Source organism: Paramisgurnus dabryanus, chromosome 13 (assembly GCF_030506205.2).
Source record: "Paramisgurnus dabryanus chromosome 13, PD_genome_1.1, whole genome shotgun sequence".
Classification (NCBI taxonomy): domain Eukaryota; kingdom Metazoa; phylum Chordata; class Actinopteri; order Cypriniformes; family Cobitidae; genus Paramisgurnus; species Paramisgurnus dabryanus.
In genome coordinates this window covers 15703259-15727047 of record NC_133349.1, presented here as the reverse complement: position 1 = coordinate 15727047, position 23789 = coordinate 15703259, and the positions used below count along the sequence as shown (strand labels likewise).

At 35.3% G+C, this 23789-nt stretch overlaps 2 protein-coding genes across 2 annotated transcripts; one reads left to right on the top strand and one right to left on the bottom strand.

The window, feature by feature from the left end:
* Nucleotides 1-499: 499 nt before the first annotated feature.
* rhbg (Rh family B glycoprotein) lies at nucleotides 500-5929 on the bottom strand. Its single transcript, XM_065298182.2, has 10 exons — nucleotides 5626-5929; nucleotides 4158-4344; nucleotides 3480-3630; nucleotides 2846-2993; nucleotides 2585-2751; nucleotides 2132-2269; nucleotides 1909-2042; nucleotides 1603-1724; nucleotides 1408-1481; nucleotides 500-1186 (listed from the first exon to the last, which is right to left on the bottom strand). The coding sequence occupies exons 1-10, from the start codon at nucleotides 5816-5818 to the stop codon at nucleotides 1109-1111; spliced, it is 1392 nt and encodes a 463-aa protein (XP_065154254.1). The 5' UTR covers nucleotides 5819-5929; the 3' UTR covers nucleotides 500-1108.
* Nucleotides 5930-17876: 11947 nt separating this feature from the next.
* On the top strand, nucleotides 17877-23675 carry hapln2 (hyaluronan and proteoglycan link protein 2). Its single transcript, XM_065245439.2, has 5 exons — nucleotides 17877-18066; nucleotides 18206-18565; nucleotides 20116-20232; nucleotides 20468-20650; nucleotides 21408-23675. The coding sequence occupies exons 1-5, from the start codon at nucleotides 17973-17975 to the stop codon at nucleotides 21683-21685; spliced, it is 1032 nt and encodes a 343-aa protein (XP_065101511.2). The 5' UTR covers nucleotides 17877-17972; the 3' UTR covers nucleotides 21686-23675.
* Nucleotides 23676-23789: the final 114 nt, after the last annotated feature.

The window sequence follows — 23789 nt, the reverse complement described above, 5'->3', positions numbered from 1 at the left end:
TTTAACTATTATGAAAGCAATAGAAAAACGTTTTAAATGTTTTAATATTTGAAATGTCGTTTAATTAAAATATTTAACTGTATAGCCTACAATCTGTTGCTCAGTTGCAGAAATAATCACTTATAAAAATGAAATATATATATATAATCTAATATTCAGTTGAAATTATTTTAAGATCACCAGTTTTTGATTTCAATCTTTGACATGACCTTACTAAATAGTCATTATTAAAGATATCAAGGTTATATTTAGGTTATATGTTATTCACAGAATGTTCTTTACATTATGTAAGATGATTTAATAGAAAACAGTAAATCACAAAAAAAACCTCAGCTGGGGTTTTGCAGGAAGGGTCACAAATGCATCCGACACTATTAACATATAGCCATATCGGCTTTATTTATTATTCTTTACTTTTTTATTATTATTAAAACTTACTCCTTATGCCTCAAATGTCTTTGTGAATATCTGTAAAACAATAAAAAAAACAGTGGACATATGAGATGAAAAAGGGTTTACTCATAGGAAACATTAAAATGCATTGTGTATTTCACAGACTATTTTTATTATGTAGAAAGTAAAATATTTCAGGTGTTAAGGATTCACATGTGTCACAAAATAAAACAAAATAAAAAACACATGAATACAAAATGTTCTCCAAAAAAACATCCCAACAGCAGATTCTCAGTGTTTCCAAATGTTTAAAATAAGAAACAATAAATGTTGTAACATTACAGATATTGTTGAATAACACATAGGGGATAATCATCTGAATAATGAGCTCAGAGCACATTAGAGCTGTGGGCAGCTCTGTATCACCATCTAGTGGTTGAATAAGGAATACGGTTTATAAGAGACCAGGGACCGTGAAAGACATGACATAGCACTTTCTTGAGTTTAACTAGTGTACATTCTTAACGTCCCTTGGGAAAATAAAAAGGCAAAAAATTATATAACAACATATACAATAACGTAACAGATTTGGTTGTTTTAATCTAAGAGCATCAGTAAAATAAACCACACCTGCAGATAACGTCATAGGATTTGGACAACCTGCACATGTAAAATATGTTGTCATGAACAAACGCAAACCGAAAAACCAGGTCATTTAGCTGTTAAGTTTTTCCACTTCGTTTACTGTGCCCACTTCAGTAAGCTCATTGTGACCCTCCTCCTCGCCCGGTATCTGAAACACATACATTTTAATACAGCACAACCAAAACTTGGTGTTGATTTATGTTTCTTTGCAACAGTTTATGTGTGCCCCAATGTGGTAACACCCAGTAATTACATTAATAAAAAATACATTAATTGTTGTGTTAAATACAAAAAGTTTTGCTTTTAAAAATTATTTGATATTACTTTAAAAATGCTTAAATATTAAATGATAAATTACACAGTATTTACCTCCCAGTAAAGAGCATCCTCAAAACAGTGTGTATCTGGAGGAGCACCATAGACTGGCAGCTTCAAAATGAACCCTAACAAGTGCATAGATATTGTTATACATATGTGAGTTTAACAAATCACACAGTCACAACACCCATGAGTGCACAGAAATGCAAGCACACACACAGATCATCACTGTAACTGTACACCCACCTGTGACCAGACCACCGAACAGAGCAACTCCAAGTGTGATAGCAAGAGAGAGAGCCTGCATGCCACCTTGTTGTCCAACGCTCCAGTCACTAGAATCACTTTCTCCAAACACTTTTATCATTCTGGGTAACAAGATGCAGTGACTAATGAGTGTCTTCCCTCATACAGAATGGGCTTTACAGAAAATACATTTTAATTTGACAAGATTTTACATTTTAAAGAATTATAATAATAGAGTGGTAATATACAATAATTATCTAAATAACTGCACAGAATTATATATTGATATACCATCCACTGACTCACCCATCTCCATACACTTCTTTAGATGCCATGGCAGCTGTGATGGCACCCACCAAAGCTCCCAGAACTCCTGGCATTCCATGCAGGTTATGAACGCCACATGTGTCCTGTATCTTCAGTTTCTCCTCCAAAACCGGCTGACAGGGTATATAACAGCACGTGCATGTGAGATGGAGCGTTTATGTGTGTTTATAATTGTGTAGATATGCAAGTGTGTGCTACTAACCGAGAGGTATTTGTATCCCAACACTGAAATAGTTCCAGCCAAAAATCCCACTATCATGGAGCCAAATGGAGTCAGCATCATCTCTCCAGCTGTTCCCACAGCAACACCACCTGCCAGTGCAGCATTCTGGACATGCACCTGAAAAATACAGAGACAACTTTAACCAGAACATTTCTTACAACAATCACAGGCTTGATTCCCAGGGAACACACACAAACTGATCAAATGTATGCTTTGTACTATACTGAATGTAATATGTACTGTACATGTATTAGAAGTATCTAAGTAATTGTACTTAATTACTGTACTTAAATATCTGTAATGGACAACTATGGATTGCTTTTGAAGTTGCTTTGGATAAAAGCACATGCAAATGCATATACGTAAAAGAAACCAAAACAGTGCACCAGGTTGTAATGCAATTTCTAGACAAGACCACAAGGGGGTGCTCACCATGTCTAATTTGCCTTCATGGTTGACCAGGGAAGAGAAAGCGAATGTAGCCAGTGTGCAGGCAGCCAAAGAGTAGTAAGTGTTCATGGCAGTTCTGTGCTGGGGGTCACCATATCCTGTGATAGCAGAGTTAAAGCTGGGCCAGAACATCCACAGATAGATGGTACCTACAGGCCAGACAACAGTGATTGTTTAAAGCTTGACGAATTAAAAGCTACAGCAGGGCTGAGCACAGGTGTGTAAAGTTTTTGAACAACTCACCGATCATTGCAAAGAGGTCAGAGTGGTAGACAGACGAGTTTCTGTGTTTGCTTTTGTCCAAGTTTGGTCTGTACAGGACACGGGTGACCACTAGGCCGAAGTATGCGCCGAATGTATGGATGGTCATAGAGCCTCCAGCATCATTAGCCTATAGATACCATATACATTTATATAAATGTTTTATGTACTGTTATAATAACACTCATTCAAGTAAAATATATCTATATAATGGAGCTATTAACACACATTATATACACATGCACATTTTGCAGAATTATGAATTGTATGATGTGTTTAAAAAGAGACAGCTAAGTCACCGAATCATGACTAATCCATGCAATTTAACTATAAATATTAAAATAATGGGCAGTTGTGGCCTAATGGTTAATGTTGGCAGGTTCTGATTGAGGTGCCCTTGAGCATGGCACCTTTCCCCATTGCTTCTTGGGTGCAGTGAGAGCTCCTCAATGCCACTGGTGCGTGTGTTCAACACTCACTGGATGGCTTAATGCAGAGGTCACATTCCAAGTATGGGTGACCATTGGTCAAGACATCACTTTCACTTCAATATCATTTTTCCCTTTAAAGTGTTTTTTAAATGACAAATAAATCTATAGACTGTGTCCACACTCACCCCAAGGATAGACAGCAGGATAAACTCATTGACAGCGAACAAGGTCACCTCAAAAATGGCCATAACAAGCATTTGCACAGGACTTGTCTTTCCCAACACAGCACCAAAAGAGATCAGAACTGAACCGGTGCAGAAGTCTGCATTTATCATACTGCAGGAAAAAACATATTGTGAGCCATTCTAATTACCAAAGAATATGTGCTTAAGGGCTGTACAGTAGTTTAGTCCAGGGGTTTTCAAACTGGGGTCTGGAAGGGTTCCCCCAGAAGGTTCCAAGGGATCTTCAGAAAATTTCAAGAGATAAGAGACAAAGCAAACATTTTATATAGCCAATTATATTATATATAATTGTTATATTATATAATTATATATTTAACAAATGGGGTCCCTTGCAAAAGGTTCCTCATATGTGAAGGTCCCAGCTGTCAAAAAGTTTGAAAACCCCTGGTTTAGTAAACAGTTGCACTAACACTTCCACTAGGTGGTGCTGTGTTCCACTGTAATCCAACTATAGACACAAGGCTACAGCAGCAGAGAATGTAGCTTCTAAACCACTGTGAGCACTGTGTGCAAGCTTGTATCTTTATTGACAAAGAAAAATACCTATTTTATCTACTGCTCATATGTGACCAATTGATATAATTGTTTTAAATCTTGCATGTGTGCTTTGAGTTTTACCTGTTCACGCCAACATGGATCTTGCCGTGATGCATACCGTGGAAAAAGCCTTGCATTAGTGTGGCCCACTGTAGAGAAAAGGCTGCGATGAGGAAGTTAAATCCTACACTGCTAAATCCATAACGCTGCAGAAATGTCATCAGAAAGCCGAAGCCCACGAAGATCATCACGTGCACATCCTGGAAACCTAAAACACAGTTCCAGTGATTCTCTCATTTTTTTTTCTAACATTCCAACAGTTTTACATTATTATCTCATAAACTGTACTTTATGGTTAATGTGATTCAGTGCTGTCACAAATACTGTAGAACAGGGATATTTAGTTGCACTATTTACAAGAGCTACTTAAGGTCATTCTGAAACTATGGGCACAGTGAATCAGACATTAACCCCTCGTTCTTATCTGTGTAGAGCCATTCATTCAGCTATTTCACTTCTTTTGACACAACTATACTGTTGCCAGGCAACTGGCCACTGACCTGGGCATCAATGAGGATGGCACAGCCCCTGTGGGCAAATTGTCCCACATACCCCATACACTTTGAGTCGTATTTGGCGACTCATAAAAAGTTTTGTGTTTGAAAGTGTTTACGTTAAAACCAAATCAACAAGTAAACTATAAAGTTTTGCATATCATACATGCACAAAATACATGCAAAATATGTGAGGTTAATTTATTATTTTATGCCACTACTTGCATTTGCTTTTCATGTGAAACCTGCTGTGTAGGAATCTCACAAATGTACCCATGAGAGTTCAAATGAGAGATCAAATAATGTCACAAGCCAAGCTCAAATTTGCCAAGTCCACTGTCCTCTGGGTGTGGCTGTGGTTGTTGCGTAGCATAAAAATATGAATCAGGTAAACATGAAGCTTAGGACATTTCAATAAACGATTGAATATGCAAAAATGTCTACAAATTGCCCATTTAAAAAAATTTAACTGATTTAATAATGCAAACTGAGTTTGTAACACAAACAGAAAATGAAATGATGTTTTTCTTTAAGGGATCAGTAAAGGACATAAAGTTCCCATGCATAAACCACATTCTCATTATGTGTGATGTAATACTGTTGTGAAATTGTTCCATGCAGATAGCACTTGCACAGGTGTTTGTTAAAAACATGTACACCCTGCAACAGTGCTTCAAGTCACGCCCAATTTAAAGTTAAGACCAATTTTCCCTCTGTACATCAGTCAGTCAAACATTCGTCTTATCAAAGCACATCCTTCTTTACTGGAAAACTATAGATTTATTAAACAATTCAAGAATTATTCCAACTATGTCATGTTTAAATAACTTTAAAATATCATCCGAACAATAAACACAGTATGCACATTAGCTCATAATCTGATTTATTTTGAATGTTTCATCTCTAAAGATTCTGCTCATATTATATGAGTCTTTTTCTAAAATTTTATTCATTTTTTCTTTCAACATCCCTTTACTTGTCTCAGATTCACTTACTAGGATAACGGTAGTAGAACTCATTTTCATAGTCTTGGCGGTGATGACTATGGTTCCCCTTCTCATTCCACTTCTTGCCATCAGTGTTTTCATCATACTCCACCAATATTCCGAAGAGGATGATGAGAATGACCTCCAGAACGATGCATAACATTGGCAAGCGTATCCTCATGTTAGTAGAAGAGTCAGCCATGGTGATTCCTTATCCAATATCCTTTACTCACCCACAATCACCTTCACTCTTCTGGAGTGTCACACACGGACTAATGGGTCTGGAGGCAGAGTGCAAGAGAACATCAGCTGACACAAGACTTTTTACTGTTAGTTTAACTACTTGATGAGCTTGTTAACGCCCACCTGCACTCTCAAGTCTGCTGATTTGCAGCAGTTCTCGGCTCCGCCCTCACCTTTTGAGCTCATGCGGTACATAAAGACTTCACTTTAAGTCATACTTTGGTTATTGAGTATATTTTATGGCCCAATACTATGTAACATTATATAATAATACTATTTTATAATACTAATACTATTATATTTATATTTATATAAAAAATATGTGCAATAAGGAAAACTGGAAAGGAACAATAACATTAACGGTCGTACAGAATCTAAAACAGAGACAATTTTTTTTGGCTAGGTGTAAATTTAATTCATTTAAATCATTTCTGGGAATTTATATGGTGGTGGGGGTAATTTTACATGTATTTAGGACTGATGGTACTATGCTGTTCATGTTGCAGATGTGGGCTGTAAATAAAAGGCAGAAGTATGAAGGTCTCTGAGACTAGTTGTGTCTTGTTCAATTATAGAGATGGTGGTGTATGTTTTCAACACAGTTATAACCAAACTGTGACCAATACACAAAACCAGTATGCTCATTCAAACAAGGACTTAACACTCACAAATGTTTTATACATGCACATTTATACATGCACACTTTCGAGATTTAGTACTGACAGAAAACCAGCTTTGTCATATCTGTTTTAGGGTATATGATAAATAATAACAATATATAGTTAAGGGAATAAAAGCAACTTCAGAAAGAATCCAAGAGAACCAATTACACTTAAAAACAATACAATATAAACATTAAAGGGAATTCGAACAAATACAGAATTTCAAATCTCTGAAATAGTGTGTCTTTCTATATGAAATACTGGTAAATCCACCAGACAGCCCATTGGCTGCTTTCAGCTATGTCTGAAATCGCAGTGATGTTTACGCAACACAGTTAATAATTGCTACAAGGAAAACCACTAATCCAGCTCTTAAGCTGACAAGGGCAAATTAAGGAAAAAAGAGTTGCATTCTTGTGGTTAACATATGATAAGTGGATAAGTAATACTACCTGTTAAAAGAAAACAAAATAAACATTTTGTGTCAATCTTAGTAGAGTAAGAACCTATGCCATTACCTAAGGAAATATTATAACATATACAACATAAGGAAGCAAAGTCTAATTTATCAGATTTCACATTAATATACTTGAATTAATGTCCCTTGTCCATAAATATATTCATACAGCACTGCTCTTTGAACTTTATTGCTTAAGTAATAAATTACACATAATGACAAAAAAAAAAATGCAGTGGAAAAACATCTTCACAAAAATGTACTAAAAACTATTTAGGCACAGCTTTCACTGAAAGTCATTTCTAACCCAAAAGCTAATTCCTTCAAGTATCCAATAGTGACACTATTAGTTAACAATGCATGAACTTTGATTTTTTTTCAGCTTTGCTTTCATCTATGTGTGTCTTTTGATAAAGGACTCAAACTATAAAGACATGAAGAGCCACAGATTGCCAAATGTGGCAAGCACAAGCCCTGACTCAATCATTCTTTAAAAATGAAGATATTTGGGGAAATTAAGGCATTGATACTCTTATACCAATGTTTTAGCCAAAAAGGTAGTTAACCTGATCTAAAATACAAACACAAGATATTTTAACTAAAGACATGTACAGTAGTGCTGCACAATTAATCTAATCAGGGCAACATAATGTCACGGAAAGTCGTGTTATAGTCACAGAAAATTAGATTAATTTATTTGTGGCCATGGCACGAATTTCTATAAAAAGTTTTTCGTGTCCGTGGCACGTTTTCAATTATTTAATCAGGATTACAATTACGGGTGAAACAATTACATTATCAATTACAGCTGTCCATTTGTGCTCATTTTGGGAACCAAATACATTTAGAGTTTTAAAAATTGATAAGTTTACGTCAGGGGCGTTGCTAGACATAAAGCTCTACTGGGGCACAGGCCCCCCATTTTTTGCTGACTTTTTTTGAAAGCCTGCTGTGTGCAAGAATTGTGCAACACTTACAATGTCCTTTGCTTAACCCACTATTCTACAGTGCAACAGTTACTGCGAAAGATACATATATACAAGTGTAATCTTCATCATACCTAACATTATTAAGATGTTTGGAGGCATAATGGCATAACATGTTTGGAAATAATGACAGCAGAGAAATATTTTCTACATTATACAATGATAGCAATGATTAATAACTTATTTTTACAAGAATATTTTAAGAAACCAGTCATTTTATGACTACTACACTAAATAATCTCAGTCATATACTGCTGTTATGTAAGTTAGTGAGTTAAATATTAGTAAACTTAATATTAATTTCATACCTGAAAATACAGAACAGAACAAATACATCTGTTGATTTTCTCAGAAACAATGCAATTCTATAGACTTGACAAGAGGTTTTCCTGAGATTTTTCATCTAATGTTTGAGACCTGACAGGGTGAAGATGTTTTGTCTTACATCCCTTAAACCTCATCATCTCTCCAAAACATTTCTGATGTCCATCTACAGAAGCCAATAATGATTGAGTCAAAATATGATAAGCATTATTATTTAGAAACTTACTTTAGTCTTGTCATGTTTTCATAATCGCGTGGCGTCACCTTTTGAATGCGGTTAGGCGCAAATGAACGCAAAGACGCGCGCGGACATGTATACGTGCGTGCACGCGTCAATGCGACTGCTTCCTCAATTTTACAAGCGTAAACTACATTGCATTTGGATCCGTTTTTGCCGCAATTGTCTTTGTAAAGGATTTTTACTAGTTAACTGCTAAAATTTAAACTTGAGATTTACACTGGGGCACGTGCCCCAGTAAAATGGGTCTAGCGACGCCCCTTTACGTGTACTTTGGCCATTTCTTTTGGATTTTTTACTAACAACATAACTCCCATAATTATTTATTATTTAGGCTACATTATATTAATTAATTTGGATGTTAAGAATTGACCATGCAGCTGCTTTACAGAAAGTTATTAAACATTTCAAAACTTCAATGTAAAATCTCTTAATGAACAAATATCAATCTCAATTACAATATTTAGGCGAATAGTCGACAATTAAGATTTTGTCACAATCATTCAGCCCTAATGTACAGTTTTCTGAAAGTAAGAAAAGTGCCAAACACTCTAAAAATATTTAACCCAGGGTTGGGTAACTATAGGACAGAACACATTTTTGGGTTAAAATGACCCAAATAATGTTTTTTTTAACTCAACTGCTGGGTTATTGTTAATCAACCATGTTGAAACAACCCAGCAGTTGGGTTAAAACAACCCATTATTTTGGTCACTTTAGCCCAGAAATGTGTTCTGTCCTATAGTTACCCAGCCCAGGGTTAAAAACAACCCAATATTTTTTAGACTTACTGTAAGTTAAGGAACATTCTGAACCAGCAGAATGTCAGAATGAACACAAGTTGGCTTGATGTACAAGCAAAAATCAAGTAAAACCTGACTCTGGTTACTGCTTCGGGTGCAACGGTTTGCACAAAATGCAAGAATGAGGGTTGAAAGAGGTACCTCGGAACTTGGAGGTTAAAAGCCTGTAGCTAAATTTATATACGAGATAACAGCAAACTCAAAGTCAAAATCTATGGCCCAGTAGGGTATTTTGGAAGATGTTGGGATCATGTACATTACAGAATTCCTATACATGCAGCTACAGGTCCTTGCAATCACAATCATTAATCAACTGATATTGAACAGGGGGAAAACCAGTTAACTTTTAATAAAGTCGGTCTTTCATGGAGTCTCACTTCTTTTTTTATTTCTTTCTCTTCCTGAAATTCATTTCTGAAGATCTGCAATATTTTACATTTACAAATTGATGTTTGGATTCACTCAATTAGAAGCCACAGATTTTACCGTTGGTTTTAAGTGAAATGACATGTTATACATATAGTATTACGACTAGTCAAATGATTTAAACATACTCACTGACAGCAGAATCTGTATGATATTTTTTTTTTTATTTCAACCAATAAGAATCTGTTTTTAAGGGCAAACTCGTTACTTTGTGTATAGTGTAACTGGGAGTGACTTTGGAAATATGTTTAGAAACATCAACAAACATTTCATATTGACAGTAAATAACAAGTGCCATAGATGCCCCCTCTATATCAGTGAGCATAATGAGGGTAAGGACACGACTGTTACCAGGGCATGACAAGTCATAAAAAAGAGGGTAAACATTTTTCATACCTCAGCTCCAAAGTATTCACTGTCTGCACGTTAATTTTATGATATTGTTATGGAAGTGTGATACTTTATGTTATACCACCGGCCTGTTACTATTTTCTGTTAAGCGCACACCTGACCTGTCAAATGTCTTAAAATGACCACCAGAGCAATGTTTGTGGTAACTGTGGTGTCAGCAGAATAATTGACTCCGCTCCTTTAAGTTATTTAAAAATAATGCACACTTGTAGTTCACGTCATGCCACATTACCACCTAGGGTGTGCATTATTTATCAAATAATTCAACGGCTGTCATGAATTATTTCTTACGTAATCGGTATATGAGACAGATTTATAGTCTGTGGTCTGTATTTCATATAATGAGAGCGCCTGTAGCTCAATTTCATCAGCAATGCAAATATAGCTGGCTTAACCCCAGGGAACACAATGAAAAACAATATTAGAAAATGACACTAGTTTTGCAAGTCCCTTATTAAACTATTATGAGATATATCTGGATATTTGCGGTCCCATGTTTATTCCATAAAACCATACAATTATTTTAAGGCTTGATCTATGAGTCTGACCTAAAATGCTTAATTTAATGTAATAAGTTACTTACAGTGGCTTCTCACTCTATCTATTAAGGGGTCCTTGGCCTAAAAAGGTTAAAGACCCTAAGACTTAAAAGACTAAATTCAAACCACCGCTCCAGAAATGCCACTGGCACTTTCTGACTTCATAGTAAACAATGTCCACCTCAATTATTGTTAGCAATTCAGTAATCAACTAATGTAATAATAAAAGTGTCCTTAAAGGGATAGTACACTTTAAAATTAAAATTCTGTCATTATTTACTCATCCTCATGTTGTTCTAAACCAGTATGAATTTCTTTTTTCTGATGAACACAAAAGAAGATATTTTAAGAAATGATGGTAAACACACAGCATATAGTGTCCACTGACTTCCATAGTAAGAATAAAAAAAATGAAGGAATTTAATGGGTACCATCAACTGTGTGCTTTCCATCATTTATCAAAATATTTTCTTCATCATTTCTCAAAATATCTTCTTTTGTGTTTCGCAGAAAAAAGAAATTCATAAAAAACTTTTTTTATGTAAAAAACAGCCAGTATTGAATTATTGAATTACGACACAGCAATGTTTTAGAAGTTCATTATAATGTTGCCAGCCAATGTTAGATTTCTCTCTAAATTAAGTATGGCAGGTAAGAATGAAGTGAAATAAGTTTATCTAATACTGTTAGACATTTTGCAAGGATAATTTGTAAGAAATTATCAATAAAATAAATTTATTCAGAAAATGAATTTAATAAGCTCTTTGTAGTGTGACCTAGTGTCATAGTGATAGTGACATAGCGACAGCAAGAAGCTATTGGACTGCCAAATCGCTTTAACCCCCAAATGGTGGATGCATAGGGCTGCTGCTGGGCACTGGTGTTGGAACGTTCTGTTGAGTTTTGCTTCAATAGTTTTATAGTTTTGTTCTTTGGTACAAGTGAGAGTTTAACTCGTGTCATAACTTATCTGATTTGACATAGCTGATTTTGAGTCTAAAAGTAATGTTGAACATCCTTTTCATTCCAAACCACAGTAGGCCTAAAGCGTAAAAAATATAATTGAGATGTAATGCATTTTGTACAAATATCTTGATTTTACTTGACAAACAAAATTATTTCAGGAATTTATGCAAGATGCTTTATACAAAGTGACTTACAGTGCATTCAAGAATCGAACCTGTGACCGTTGCATAGATGGTAATAATGAAATGAGAGGAATAGTAATATTTTTATCTAAATATTGCCTGTACTATTAGGAAAATTCAAGTATTGCACAAGTTTCACTAGTCCCCTCCTCATCCCCCATCCCAGGAGCAAATTCTTCCCAAACATACCGTGCATGCAAAAGATTGCTATGAAGTGTGAGTGTAAGGTCTTTCTGAGATAAGGCAATCAAATGATCAGTCTGTAGATGGTATACAATGGTATATGGTAAACTGAGGAACATATTGGTAAGAGAAGCAACAACACAAGACGCCAAAAAAGATCACAAAAGATAAAAACATGATAGGACCTGCTCAGTATAAAAATACATGCATAGCTTCAAGGAAAGCCAAAAGAGAGTAGGACAGATAGAACAAAGTGAGAAAGCACTTATATACATTACCATACATTATCAGCCCCCATACAACCAGAAGTGTAAATACATAAACAAGTTTACAGATAAGCAAACCCCTCCACTGGGCACCTGGACTTTTATTTAAATGAGAATTACTGCTTATTTTCACTCTTCGTTCTCGTTTGTACACAGTTGCTCAATTTCTGATCAGTGAGTGCAGTCTGCGGACTCGATGAATGAGTATTGCTTCAGGGAGCAATCGATGAGCGCTATGATATGTTAGTGTTTAAGATTCCATTCATGTGTGAAAGAGAGTGAGATTGAGTGAGAAAGAGATGTTTATCAAACTGTGTGACTGTCACATGGCACTGCACATGCCTTAACAAATTCTCCAAAAAATGTCAGCCCTTAGCAATTTTACAGAGGCTGGAGTTTTTCCAGAGGGGTGGCAGTGGGGCCACAAAAAATTTGGTACACAATTTTTCAAAGTGACTTACAGTGAAAATTGACAGCACAATTGAGTTTCAATTTCAACAATCCACATCTCATTTGCATTTAAGGCACACACACCCCAAAACGGCACATTTTTGCTTGCACCTACAAAGTGGCAATTTTAAGATGCTAAAATAAATTATGTGTGGGGTATGTTAAGCTAAACCTTCACACACGCACTCCAGGGACACCAAAGACTTATTTTACATCTTAAAAATGTCTCAATATGTCCCCTCCAGTGGCAGCTTAGGACAGTTTTTTGCAGGGGCGTCTGTTTGTGTTGAAAAGTGGCGGGGACAAAAGATCAGATGAAAAAACATTACAGAAATATTGTATAATAGCGCATCAAAAATGGGCATATCATAGGCCAGTCAAAAACACAAAAATACTCAGCATAAAACCCTCAACAATGTTGACTGCACATGTAACAGTCCCTACAACACCAGCTCAACCGAACAGTGCCAATACACTATACTGTAGAAAACAGCAGCACGTTAAGTCAATGATTACAATGAAATTCATTACATGTGTAAAAGAAAACACACCATAAGCATACAACGCAACATATGTGACCCTGGACCACAAAACCAGTCGTTCACTGCAAAAAAAAGATTTTCAAGAATAAATGTTCTTAGTATTTTTGTCTTGTTTTCAGTAAAAATATCTAAAAAGTCTTAAATTAAGATGTTTTTTTCTTGATGAGCAAAACGACCCAAGAAAATACGTCTATTTTTTAGACCAAAAATATCAAATATAAGTGATTTTGTGTATTAAACAAGCAAAAAAATCTGACGATGGGGTATCACTTAAATTTGATATTTTTGGCCTAAAAACTGGACTTAATTTATCTTAATTTAAGAATTTTTAGATATTTTTAATAAAAACAAGACAAAAATACTAAGAATTTGCACCAAACATAATTGCAATCTGTTTGAGACTGGGCCAGAGATTAAAACATTAGCTGCATTTCAATTACAGTGGCGGCCGGTGACTTATTTTTTCTAGGGGGCACAATGTGAATTTCGTCACATGATGTATGTAGCCCATCATGTGTGTGGTTCTTCATTTCAAAATATGTGTTCGGTGCGTCAAGTGAACCGCATCAAGTGTTTTGTCAAAATAAGTGCCTGCTGCGCGTCTAAAGGGTTTATGATAAATGATCGTATAATCTCATGCGTAATCAGAGTTAGGGGTTAAGGGAGTGTCTTGCGTGTATTTTGTGAATGTGAGCATCTCTTTTATCATAAACGGTTTAGACGTGTGTGCAGCAGGCACTTATTTTGACAAAACACGTGATGCACATGGTTCACATGATACAACAAACACATATTTTGAAAACACAAGCAACACACATCGACACATGACGCTCTGAACACATATTTTGAATTTGTGCCCCTCAGATGAGCAGTCATGATCCGCCACTGTTCCATTACCCTTTAAATTGCGCAATTTAACATTGCGAATTGAAACGTTTATCACCATTGGCCGTATTTTCAAATCGCAAAGGCAATTTGAAGGGTAATGGAAATGCAGCTAATGTCTCATTCAGTCGGTCTTCAACAGATTGTTGGAAAAATTTATTATTTTTGCAAGTTTGTTTCCCTAGCATCATACAGTAAATAAGAGTAAGACAATACAATAATTTAAAGGCTGTGCATTATGAATGATAAAATAATTTTAAAAATAATTTTAAAACTTAGAATCCATGCAGGTGAATGCAAAAAAAAACTAAAACTGCATTTTCAAGTGAAATAAAAAAATCATTCTTTGAAACAGTTTTGGAAGTTACTAGTGGTACAGTGCTGTAATATAGAGAAAAATGTGTTTAGATGTGTTCAAATTAAACTGCACGCGGTCATGTTTAACAGCTGTATAAGTTGTAGCCCTTTTTGTCCTTGCAAAAACAGGTGTGTTCTTACACTGAAGACTTTTGCATGCGAGTGAATGACACGTGAGTGAATAAAACATTTACTCTCCAGAACTTTATCTGATCAGAACACAGAACAATCTAACAGAATCTCAGACGACTGGCAGACAATGAGCATATGACCAAACAGACAAAAATAACAGCTATTCATGGAGAATCTGTGGAGATAGCATGTCTTATCAGTCAGCTGTCAGCAGGAATAGCAAAATCTAGTTCCTGTTGGTTAAAGAGGAGTCAAGACTCTTTCAAAGGTTTCCTCTCAGAGCAGGTTTTAACTATTCAAGTGGTTTACACAATGCACACAAAGCATACAAACACACAGACATGAAGTAATTAATCAAAACATGACATTTACAGAAAAGAGTATAGACATACGTATTTAATGGATAAAGTACAACAATTCATACACCTGAAAAAGCTTTTCTATCAATGGATTAAATCTCTAGTGTTTGACTTTAGTCTGACTCTAAATAGAATGAACCTGTTCTTTGGTGTGTCACATGTACACATTGTCACAAATCATGTCGGTTAACCTGCTACTGTCCCAAAAGAGCGAGCGGTACCCTGTTTGGATATGACAGACCCACATACAGATATCTGATCAAGGACGTGTGCTGATAAAGGTATGAAAACCTCTAAACATAAAGATGAGAGGCCTCTCAGAAGCGGGTTTAGATTCAAGTTACCTTCAGTCATATACGTGTATGTATAATATTATTGATTGCACCTGGTTTCTGTATGTGGGCTTGAACTAAAATACCATCAGTCGATTGTGGGAAAGGGCCAATGTGAAGATTCCTCCGGTGTAAATAATCCTTTTAAAGAAGAATAATAGAATTGTAACTTGGGTGAGCGATTATATTAAATATTCAGATTTTCCTGAACACCTAATAATGTAATACAGAACTTGTTTGATTGTTTTAAAGATATGGGACCCAAAGCAAAACAGCATGGGGGTGCCGGTGGGGGTGTTGAGGGACAAGAACACAGTACAACAAGCCTGTGCTTGATATCAGAGTTAGGCAAAGCAGTTTATTCTCTGAGGCGATCGTGTCATTTATCACATACTGTCTCTTACAATTGATGGTCATGCATCATTAGAACTATACAACCTTGACTCGAACTCCAGTTTCCCAGGGGCTGGGTTAACATAAGGGTTAAACTTTGAAACTGGGTATACATGTTTGTGTATCGTTACTACATGTTTATCTATGGTGAGGTCATGGCCGTAGCCAGTTATGAGGCCACCGAGGTCCAGGCCTCTGTAAATTTTTCATATAAATTTTTTTTATTAGAAGTTCTCTGAATGATCAATTAGTCATTTAAAACGACTTACACTGGAAGATACAGAAATATTTGATCGATCACCTTTAATGCAGCACAAAGTTAAAACAACTTGGTTTTGCAAGTCAATTCAACACTATTTTAAGTTTTGGCTTAAAAAAATTACATAACTTATAAATTAAAGTTAAAATTGTTAAACTTAACTTTTTAAGTTAAAGTAACATGAAAATATGTGTTGAGTTAACAAAAATGCTGCATATTTTTTACAGTGTAGCTACCAGATATAAGTTAGAACAAATTAATTCAAACAAAAGTGTTTAGAATTTAGCACTTGTGTAGAGACGTGCAAACTGGGAGATGAGACAAAGGTCACCTTTTGCAAGCACAAACAGAAGAAGACAAAAACACCCATTGATGGAGCAGTACAATGCAAAGTCCACTGACAAACATAATGTCTTCCAGCTGCTTGTTTTGTTTTCGTGTTTGCATGCTCATTGCTGTCCTTCCCATATGGCAAAAAAATTATCTGGCCAAAAATATGTTTTAAATATGCTAAATATATTTTATAGAAAGTAAAGCTTAATTAAATATTTTGGTAACGCTTTACAATAAGGTCCATTAGTTAACATTAGATAACTATATTAGTTAACATGAACTAATAATGAACTGCACTTAAACAGCATTATTAATCTTTGTTAATGTTAATTTCAACAATTAGTAATACTTTATTAAAATCTTGTTAATGTTATGCACTGTGAACTAGCATGAACAAACAATGAACAGCTTTATTTATATGAATTAACATTAACAAAGATTAATAAAGACTGTCAGAAATGTATTGCTCATGGTTTTTTCATGTTAGTTAACTAATGTTAACTAATGAACCTTATTGTAAAGTGTAAACAGTATTTTTATATTTGAATAAGTTTCTTTAAATTTGAAAATAGATTTAAATGTATTTCAGGGGCAAGCAAATACATCTCTAATTTTGCAACCCATATGTATTGCATTCTTGTACTGTATCCTTGGCCAAAAAATATATTTGTGAAAAAAATCAGAAAATTGTGAAAATATAAAAATGTATGTTTGAAGATGGTCAGAAAGGCATATTTCCACAACGTATCTTTAATGTCAATGCAAATATGTACACTTTAAAAAAATTACATTATATAAAAAGCACATATGTTAAACAATTTCAACTTGTTTTTCTAAGTTATGTCAACTTATCACAAGTCAAATTTTAAAAGAGTCGGTTGAATTGACTTGCATAATTAAGTTGCTTAAACTTCATGCTGAATTGTTTTTAACAATCAGCGGACATAGCAAAGGATTTCCTTTTTTTACCTAATGAATCACAGCGCTGAATAAAGGCATTATCTTTTGTTAGATACATAAAGGAGTAAAAACACAGAATGTTCACAGAATGTCAGAATTGCATGGATATCTACATGTAGGGTACACCTGACATATGCTGCAACTTGCAGCAACATGAATATGATGTTTAGTTAATACTGATGGCCAAAAAAACATGTTTTACATTTTTGCATTTAGCAAACCGTTTTATTCAAAGCAACCTTTACAGTGCATTCAAGGTATACACTTTTACGTGCATTCTCAGGGATTCAAATCCATGACCTTTGCACAACAACTGAGTTACAGGAACACCTGTAGCTTTTATAACCTCAATGCCTTTAATGACTACCACAAAAATAAGAAACTGCCACCATCATCTGGTTTTAGGCTCTCCTTATCCATCTTGTATAGAGGAGAGTCACAGAAACAATGAGACTCTGTGCGATTCTCATTAACATGTAGAGCAAAGAGTAGAAAAAGCTTGATCACACATTCAACACTTGTCAGATGAGCCTGATCTGTGCATCGCCCTATAGCAGCCAGAACATCTGTAATTTTTTAAGAAAAGATAACCATCATGGATGTCTTTTGTGGATCTCCTTGTTTTTAGCATTTCACGTTTTAGATAACCATCATGTTTTTTTAGGGAAATGGTGAATTCCATCATGAACTACATAGCTGTCCTTGTGATTCCAGTCTGTTGTTTCTCTTGGACTTTTGCAAAATACCAGCACCATCATCAAGGTAATGTCATCTTAAAAGTGCAGTTGATAATAAAGACATCAGCTCATTTTGTGATTACAATACAAACTTAACTTAAAAGCCTACATTTATGCACACATTCCAATGCATAACATAAATTACACAATGTTGTTTTCTCTAGAGAAGAACAAAGAGCTGAAATACCTCTTGGAGCCTCCGATATATGCTGAGGTCACTGCTCGTTGTGGACAAACGGTCATTTTGCCGTGTATGATGAAGATTAAACCAACACACTACAAAGTGAAGTGGACTAAGATTGAACCCCTCAGTCTGGGAGTGCAAAACATAGTGCTCATGACAAACGGACACGCGGATAAAAAGTACGGCTTACTCGGGCCTCGAGCTTCTCTTCTACGAGCACACAGCCTGGACGTTTCCCTTCGCCTTACAGACCTGGAGCTGGAGGATGATGGTAGCTATCAGTGCGAACTGATCAATGGCATTGAGGATGAAAATGTCATTGTTACTCTGAGAATTGAAGGTATGACAGTCGGGACAGCAGCCAGTCAGTTTCTGGATGTGGTGAAAGTGAGCAGCATTTCTGTTTTAACACTTTATGATGATCATTATAGGGCTTATACATTTACTTGCTGCCAGTTAAATGTTTGCTACAGTTTATATGGCATTTTGTCCTAAACTAGGGCCTAAAGGTAAGTAGATGTGGATCTTTACGCTTACTGTCACAGACACTTTTAACAAAAGGTGTATCACTAAAGCAGTCCAATACTGTAAGATAAAGTATTAGCTTTAAAGTTAGCATTTATTATTGTTAAAGTTATATATTACAACTCATTTTAGCCTAGCTCTACAGAATGTAGGTTTTAAAGTATAAAATGTTAGATCTTCTGAAAACATTCCAGTGACTGTAATTGCTGTCTGTGATGTTCTTGTTATCTTCTCACTTTAGTGTCCTATTGTCATTATGATTTATGACTGTCAATTTGTTTTAAAGCTTTTTGACTTCCAAAATCTATAGCCTTTAAAGGTGCAGTGTGTAAATTTCAGCAGCATCTAGCAGTGAGATTGTGAATTGCAACCAATGGCTCAGTCTACCGTTCAAAGAAACGCAGCTACAGCAGTAGCCACAGGACAAACATGTTGTCTAAGACAAAATACAGTAGTGACAAAATGTGCTCTGTGGAGCAGTTTATCTGTTTAGGGCTACTGTAGAAACATGGTGGCACAAAATGGCGACTTCCATGTAAGCGGACCCTCGATGTGTGTGGAGAACACGTCTTACTCTAAGGTAATAAACACATAACAGTTTATCATGTAAGGTCTTTATACACTGCTGATAATATAGTTATGTATATTATATTGCATTTCTGTCATTTGATCCTTCTAAAAGTTACACACTGCACCTTTAAATAACAGTGCTAAATCCTAATTTGTTTAATTTTTTAAACTGGGGTCCGGGGTACAGTGCTAGGCCACCAACACTAGACTTGTTGGTTTAGAAGTTTTAATGTCCATCCATATTTATTTTTCAATTTATTTTATTAAGATACAAACAGAAAATACAGGAAATGTGTACGAAAAAATTAAAAATTAAATTTTCAGGACTAAATGTCTTTTTTAGGCATCGTCAGTGATAAGTGTGACCTCTCTTGGCACTAAACACATTTTGAGCATTTTTGAGCAGAATGAAGAAAAAATATTAATTTCTTCAAAATAAGAAATTAGGATTTAATTTTATTTAGGTTTAAGAGATCCTGCAGTTTCCTGCTATTGCTCAAGTAGAAGGGGAGTTTACCCTAAAAACTTGACACATCATTTTTATACAGTTTTAAATACTATTTACACATTTCCTGTAATTTTAGGATGTATACTATTAAAGAGATTGTGAAACCATTATATATGATCACTAAAACACTGCAAAAACAACACATCTAATTCTGGCATGGTACTTTTGCACAGTACTGTATATTTTAGGCAAGGGATCCTTCACTAAAGGTTCATCATATGAGGGGGGGGGGGCTGCCATCAAAAGTCCTAAATAATGTTTTAAACAATACTGTCCATGTATTCCAGGGATTGTATTTCCCTACCAAAGCCAGCATGGTCGGTACAGATTTACTTTCTTGGAGGCTAAAGATGCTTGTGCTGAGCAGGATGGAACACTTGCCACATACAAACAGCTTTATCGGGGTAAGAATGTAATGTTTACACCATGTTCGTTTAATTTAGAATTATTTTGGCGAGTTTTATGGTTAGTGATCTTGGCTTTAGTGCAAACTTGGTCACTACCATAATAGGTTTCCAAGCTATATTAGGTCTTTGTCATCTGTGTGTGAGCTTTGTATAATTACCTGAATTTATTTTGATATGAATATATAAATGGTATAAATTACTCGAATATACTATGCATGATCCTCTTTTATAGCCTGGACTGAAGGGTTGGACTGGTGTAATGCTGGATGGCTGAATGATGGAACTGTCCATTACCCAATCCTGTACCCACGACCGGCTTGTGGGGAAAGTCTCCTGCCAGGCATCCGGAGTTACGGGCCACGCCACAAGACAAGGGAACAATTCGATGCTTTCTGTTTCACATCTACAACTAAGGGTCAGTATGGCTTTTAGAAAAATTTGAAGCATTTCAATAGTTGTAAACATAATTAAAAGCCCTATTTGCACAGGATTTGTATTATCTTGGGACCTCATCTGATTTAGAAATGATACCCTACATGAAATACTGTACTGTATATAACCAACACCCCAAGCACAAGGAAAGCCATAAAAAGCTGAGGGGGTCTCTATGTGTGCGCTCCGCAGTTGCAGAGAAGAAAAAAACTAAAAGATAGATTAAAAATGCACACAGGTAACAAAAGCCTTGAAAAATTATATACGACCCCTGGCCAAATAACAGAGATGCCGTTTCGCACGAGACTAACATTATCACAGGACCTCGTGTTCTGAGAAATAAGGTAGGAAATTTTCCTGGAATTTACACATACAAATTACGGATTCATACAGGATTGAGATCACTGATGACCTCTGCAATTATTACAAATACCTAGAGGTTAACAGGTAATACTAATCCTGTGCGAATAGGGCTTTAGAAACACTGTTTCTGTTTACCCCCAACAGCCTGAGAGAGACACACCCATTCAGTTCTGTTGCTTCTGTGTTTAAAAAAGACACAAGGGTCTGTTACTGTAAAGTTATATTTCATCTTGTTGTACAGTAAAACTATCCATAAAACAAGACATTTTCTTTGGAAGAAAAGCAACATATATTGTTTTCAGATTATACATATAACAAAGAATGATACATTTTTAACCAGAATTATGCAATACCTTGATTTCTTTTTGCTCTTCCAGGCTTTGTGTTCTACATTCCAGGCCCTCTGAATTTTATGGAGGCAGAACGTTCTTGCAGAAAGGAGGATGCCAGTCTAGCGAGGGTTGGCCAAGTCTACTCTTCTTGGAAGTTTGAGGCGCTGGACCGTTGTGATGGAGGCTGGCTGCAGGATGGCAGTGTACGGTTCCCCATCATAAACCCAAGAAAACGCTGTGGCGGGATTACAGAGCCAGGTGTTCGCAGCTTTGGGTTTCCCAGTAAAAGTTCCCGTCTTTACGGGGCTTACTGCTACAGGTAGTTGGTGCAGGTTAACTTTTGCTATAGGTTTTGTACAGCATACTTGCCTTAAAGTCTCTTTGGGCTTAATGTACTGTCAAAATTATGGGCAACACTACAGATCAACTCTGGTAATACATCTCTGGGATAACAATGTTCAGCAAAAGGTATTGTATTACTGTAGCAACATAAACAATATGTAAACTAAAAAAAGGCTAACAATTATTTAAATGTATTTTAAGAAAGCAGATCTGTTTAAAATCTGTATTATGTTATAGCAATGGACTAGATGTGAATATCATACACAAATCCAACATTTTCGACAAAGATATTTATTTTAAAAATGAGCGGAAGGCTACTTTTAATTGTTAGTTTTTTTCCATAACCATAAAATACAGTAAATGTTGTTTTGTGTGGGATCACATACTGAATATTTGTATTTTTATTTATTTTTGCATTGCCAATGACAAATATTGTAAAATCATAAGATGTGAATAAAATTATTAATGAAAAGTGAAAATATGATATAGATTTAAATATTAAGTATTAAGCACTAACAGTCATTTGTGTATCATTTATAAAATAAAAACACATGCACGATTTGAAAACTACAACAAAAGCATTAAAAAATAATTTTGGCAAAACTTTTATTTTGAAACTTTTTAAAACAAAAATGACTGGTAACACTTTACAATAAGGTTATATTAGTAAATGCATTAACTAACATGAACAAACAAGGAACAATAGTTTTCACCTTGTTAATGTTAGTAAATGTCAACACAGTTATTCATGTTAGTTAATGGTGCATTAATTAATGTTAATAGCTACGAGGCTTGATTAGTAAATGCCAAAATTGACATAAACAAAGAATAATAAATGCAGAGCATTAGTAGAAGCACTGTAGAAGCATTGTTCATTCATGTAAGCTAATGCATTAACTAATGTTTAACAAATACAACCTTATTTTAAAGTGTTACCAAATTACTGACCACACTATTAGTTAGAATAACTACGGATGTGTTAATTCATAAGCAGTGTTCAAAGATAAATATAAATTACTTCTGACTAAATTATTTAAAAAATACTTTTTTTCAAAGCACATTTTAACATTTAAATGCAAATGCTCTGATTGCTTGAAATGTAGTTCATAAGATGTTTCTCAAGGATATATGCCCTGGTTTCGGCCATCAAAAAACTAAAATACTGTATGATTTTATCAGTAATGCAGGAAACATGCTTAAGTAGTCGGTCTAAAATAGTCATCTGCTACAGACCTGAAAAACTGAGCACCATGTTGCAGAATTTCTGCTATAAAAAAGCTCAAGTCTAGACTCAACTTGGGTGTAGCACCCACAAACATTTGTAAATTGCATAAGTATCTCCCTGGCTCCGTAAAGCTTCATAAACACTGTGACACTAACACCCAAAGGTTGGGCTGTTGTGCCATACCCAACTTGATTGACAGGCGTTACATTGGCGTACTCTATTTGCGATTCCAAGAAAATGCACCTCTTTCCTTACGCTGTGGCATTTTCATTTACTTAGAATAGCAAGAATAATATCTCTGCTTATTAAAATCTATAAGACCACAGTTTATAAACAAATGCTGGGTTACTGTTATTCTAAGCGTTTTTGAATACAACTTGAGTCTCGATTGGCAGATCATTTTAAGTGAGGAAAAACAAGAAGATGCAGGAAATGTTTAAGGATGAATGAGTTATGACGATGATGACTGACACATCTAGACACTACAGGGTTATAATGTAAAACAACAACAGTGATTCAGACCAGCTGAGGTTAGACAGGAGATGTTTTATAGTTTCGTCTCATAATTTATTTTTAAAAAGAGAAAGGATGTAACAGGATGACATAAAACCTGCTGGCTGCTTGGGCACAAGTTTTGCAAGCTTTGTTTGGATGTTGCTTTTAATCAAGTGTGCAAAATGAAGGTTATAGTAAAACTGCATCTTAGAATTACAAAACATGTAATTCAGTGTCATGGTGTACACGCACACACAAAAAAAATGGAGTAGAAAAGAGATGATGGGTATGATGAGAGGGGTATGATGAGCATTAGTGCTTATTCAGTTTTTTTGTTCCTCGCATGTCCCGTTTTAGCCGTACCA